At 53.8% G+C, this 4207-nt stretch overlaps 1 protein-coding gene across 1 annotated transcript in view; it reads right to left on the minus strand.

Annotated features, from left to right (window-relative positions):
* LOC102757909 (leukocyte immunoglobulin-like receptor subfamily A member 6) overlaps nt 1-2433 on the minus strand; it is a 4774-nt gene extending 2341 nt beyond the window's left edge. The window contains exons 1-6 of the mRNA XM_015565419.1: nt 2400-2433; nt 2185-2220; nt 1737-2021; nt 1469-1591; nt 793-1077; nt 235-537 (exon numbers count right to left, since the gene is read on the minus strand). Of these exons, the coding sequence (XP_015420905.1) occupies nt 235-537; nt 793-1077; nt 1469-1591; nt 1737-2021; nt 2185-2220; nt 2400-2433 (1066 nt within the window). The remainder of the gene's footprint in view (nt 1-234; nt 538-792; nt 1078-1468; nt 1592-1736; nt 2022-2184; nt 2221-2399) is intronic.
* Nucleotides 2434-4207: the final 1774 nt, after the last annotated feature.

The raw sequence follows: 4207 nt of genomic DNA on the forward strand, positions 1-4207 counted from the left end.
TCACTCAGATCCCCTGCATCTGCCCTGTGGCCCTTCAGACCCTCACACTGCCCACCGCGCACCTTCAGGATTCAGGTGAGGGGGAGGGGTGCATGTGAGGATGGGGAGGGGCTCTGAAGAGCAAATGCCTTCTGGGTGACCATCTCTAGAGCCCCCCACTCCCTTTCATCCCATGACCTTCTGGGGACAGGACCTTGAGCTCACAGCTTGCAGACAGATTCAGGGGCCCCTCACCTGAGACCAGGAGCTCCAGGGGCTCACTGGGGAGTGACAGAAGGTAGGAGAAGGAGTTCAGTGAGCTGTAGCACCTGTAGGTGCCCCCATGCGCTGAGGTCACAGGACACATGGAGAACTCTGCCTGGAACTGCTGAGCTCGGCGCTTTGATATCAGATGCAGGGGTGGATCAGCTGCCCCTTCCTTGGACAGAAGGAACATGTTCCTTGGGCGCTGTGACTGACACAGCAGGGTCACGTTCTCTCCTGAGGCCACCCTGGGGCCTGGCCGCACCGATAGGAAGGGTGTGTCAGCCAGATGTCCTAGAGAGAGGGAGGAAGGGTGAGGGCTGTCTGCCCACCTTGTTCTGCCCTGAGAGTCAGTAGGCCTCTCTCTAAGGACCCTCCTCTCTGTCTGTCTCCATTTCTCTAAGTCTCCCCCTCTCCCCTTCTACCCCCTGTCTCTCTCTGTTTCTCTCCCTCCCTTGGGCCTGCACTGTCATTCTGTTCTCACCACCTGAGACCCCAGCAGGACCTGTGCAGAGTATGGGTCCCTGAGTGAACCCAATGGCTCCTCACCTGCCACCAGGATGTCCAGGGGGTCACTGGGAGCTGACCACTCCGAGGAGAGGTTGTATCCACCGTAGCATCTGTACCGGCCTCCGTGGGAGCTGCTCACAGTGTCCAGGAGGAAGTGGGCCTGAGAGAGCTGCAGGACAAGGCTCTGGGAGAGGTCCCGTCCCCCCTCCTTGTGCAAAGCAAATCTGTCATAGCCGACAACAGAGCGACACTGGAGGGTCAGGCTCTGTCCTGAGGCCACGATCGGGCCCTGCTGGGTCAGGAGGGACGGCTTCCCAGACGCACCTTGGGAGACCAGACATAAATTTCAGGGGCTGCTACTCCCTTAAGCCCCGTTCTCTTGGCCTGTCCCCAATTCTGACTATCTCTCTCCATGTCTCTGACCCAGGTGCCCCTGTACCCACCTCACCATCTCCCACGGGGCTCCACTCACAGCTATGATGCCAATTATGTATCCAGTGCCTCAATCCTTTGATGAGACAATAATGGGACTTACCTGGAACCAGGAGCTCCAAGGCATCACTGGGGTGTGACCACACGTTGGGGTTGCTCCTGAAAGAGCCATAGCATCTGAACCTCCACCTCTGTGTGAGGGTAACAGGGCCCACAGGGAACAGGGCCTGGGACCGCCCACTGGGCTGTGGCTGTGAGCCCAGGGTCCTGGAGAGCCTGTGACCTCCTTCCTTAGTCAGAATGAACCTGTCAAATCCCTGCCCTGAGCCACACTGGAGGGTCACGATCCCTCCTGAGGCCACGACAGGGCTGGGCAGGGCTGAGAGGCTGGGTTTGTTGAAGGATCCTAGGAGAGGAGGAGGAATCATGTTAAATGGGATCAAAACTCCCTCATGTCCTTCAGGGCGGGGCTGTGAGAGGGAGACACCCTGAGAGCAGATCCCCTTCCTGAGGGCAGAGCCTGAGGCTGGGGCCCCAGAGTGTCATCTAACCTGTCATCACCAGCTCCAGGGGGTCACTGCGCTCTGACTGGCCACTGGGACTGCGATAGGAACAGCGATATCTCCCTGCATCAGGATTTGTCAGGTCTTTGATGGAGAACTTGGCTCTGTCCCCGGGATCCAGTGTCTTCTGTTGGTACCACGAGGCTGTGCTTCCCTCTTTATACAGAAGGTACTCCTCAGCCCGTGGGGTCCCCTGACACCAGATGGTCACAGAGCTCCCCCAGCGGATCACTGGGCCTGGCTCGGGCCAGATGGTGGGTTTGGGGAGGGTCCCTAAAAGGAAACCAGAGGCTGCTTTACAAAGACCTTCCCACCCTCATCCCCAGCTCAGCCCAAGATCCTCTCATTTTATCACCTCATCCCAGCACTTCTGTGCTCCCTCCTGAGCCTCAGAGATGAAGTAAGAGGAGAGACATGGAGCCTAGGGAGGACTCACCTGCCTGCACACGGGTCCTCTGGTCCAGACTCAGCCCTGGAAGAGAGTCCCTTTCAGATATTTGCACCCAGACGTCTCAGCTGGTTCCCTTACCATCAGTGCCCTGTCCCCTTGAACTGCTTAAGCCGGACTTTCCCCATGAACAAGGGGGAGTAAACACTCTTCCCCTCCTCCAGCTCTCCCTCCTGCCTTCCCTCCCCATATCCACAACTAACCGAGGCAGAGAAGAGCAGAGAGGATGGGCGTCATGGCGTCTGCTCTGACGGCTCCTGCTCTGCAGATGGAGGAGTCCTGGGCCTGAAGGACAGAGACGCACAGGATGTGGTGGGTCCGGAGCTGCTTCCGCATCTGAGCAGCCTAATGGGTCCCCCAACCACGGCCGTTGAGGGAGCTCATTTATAAAAGATTCTGCTGAGCAGTTTCTCTGTGGCCTCAGCATTTCCAAGACATTCCCTGATTCAAGGGTCCTGGTAGGTTCCCGTCCCTGCCAACCCTTCATGTTTCTGTCCTTTTTAATTTTCATTATTCAGTGTAAGTATTGGTACCACCCTGTGGTTTGATGCACATTTAACATTTATTTCTTCAATGACTCATAAAGCTCAGCAAATTATTTAAAAATTTTCTTTTTACTCCTCACATGATGGTATTATCTCCAATGATTTTTAGAGGATGGAAGGGAGAGAAGGAAAGAGAGAGAGAAACATCGATGTCAGAGAGACACCAATTGGTTGTATCCCACATGAGGGTTGAGGAGCAAACCTCCAACCATGGCACATGCCCTTCACCAGGAAGGAAACCTGTGACCCTTCGGTGGTCAGGCTGATGCTCTAGCCACTGAGAAACATCAGCCAAGGCCAGCTCATCATGTTTACGTAATGCCATTGCACCTTTGCATGTCAGTATCAGATGCTTGATAAAGGTGTTTGCTTGCTTTTCAATTGCTCTGCCACAGTACAGATCTGTAATATTTCTTAGGTAATCTGAGGGCCAGTCCGTGGTCTCATTTTCCCATCGGAATTATCCTCTTCCCTGTCTCGCTGGTGCCTATGAGGAACAGAAGTTCTTCATGTTAGTGATTCTCTGTATCCATTTCCTCCTATGTTCATGTTCTTGTGTGCACTTCAAGAAAAAAATCTCTCTCACAAGTTACTAAGATAGTTTGGTAAAAGAAATAGTAATGGACTTACTTTTCTGGTTTAGATCTGTCACCCATCCTGCTATGAGGCAGGTAAGATGTTCACCGTGTCTTATGACTCACTCACTGACCCAGGACCATGCAATGGAAAGAACATGACCTCCCCCTGAATCATCCAGGTGACTCCACACGCGGGGTCTGACCTGGAGTCTTTCTTCTACTCCTTTGGATGAGGCTTCTCTCCTGTGCAATTTCGCAAACCTCCACCATCTCCATCTGCATTGAATGGCTGGTTTCATTTCTTCCATATTTCAGTCGAGAGGAATTCTCACCATCTTTGTGGGGCAGCTGTTGGTATTGCTGAGAAGTCAAGGGAGGAAGTGCCCTGCTCAAGTGCCCTTCAACCATTCAGGATGTGGTAGCGCCACATTGATATTTAATGTGTGTCTGGGTGTGTTGCTGCCTTGGAACAGGACTCCCATGAATGTTGTTCTTTTCTGAGTCCTAATGAGTCCCCACAGTTTGAAGAGGAGAGTGACACCCGGCATCAAAGGTGCTCTGAAGGGCAGAATTGACTCAGATGATTGACCCCCAGGACATGGAGAGATCCCACTGCTCACAGACAGAAAGTCAGGTGGAACCTGTGTCAAAAGTAGGACCTGTGTCCCAGGGCCAGGAAAAGGCACTGAGCTGCCCTGTGGGAACAGATGCATCTTGCACAGCCCCCAGACCCCAAACCTCCACCCCTGGGCTCACTGTCCTGAGGGCCCCTTGGTGTCCCCAGTCAACAGGCACGGAGGGAGAAGAGACTGGCTCAAAATAGAAGTTCAATAAATGTGTCTCCAGGTCTTAGATTATAACCTGGGAATTGTCTCCAACAGGCTCCTC

Source organism: Myotis davidii, unplaced genomic scaffold, assembly GCF_000327345.1.
Source record: "Myotis davidii unplaced genomic scaffold, ASM32734v1 scaffold4180, whole genome shotgun sequence".
Taxonomy (NCBI): Eukaryota; Metazoa; Chordata; class Mammalia; order Chiroptera; family Vespertilionidae; genus Myotis; species Myotis davidii.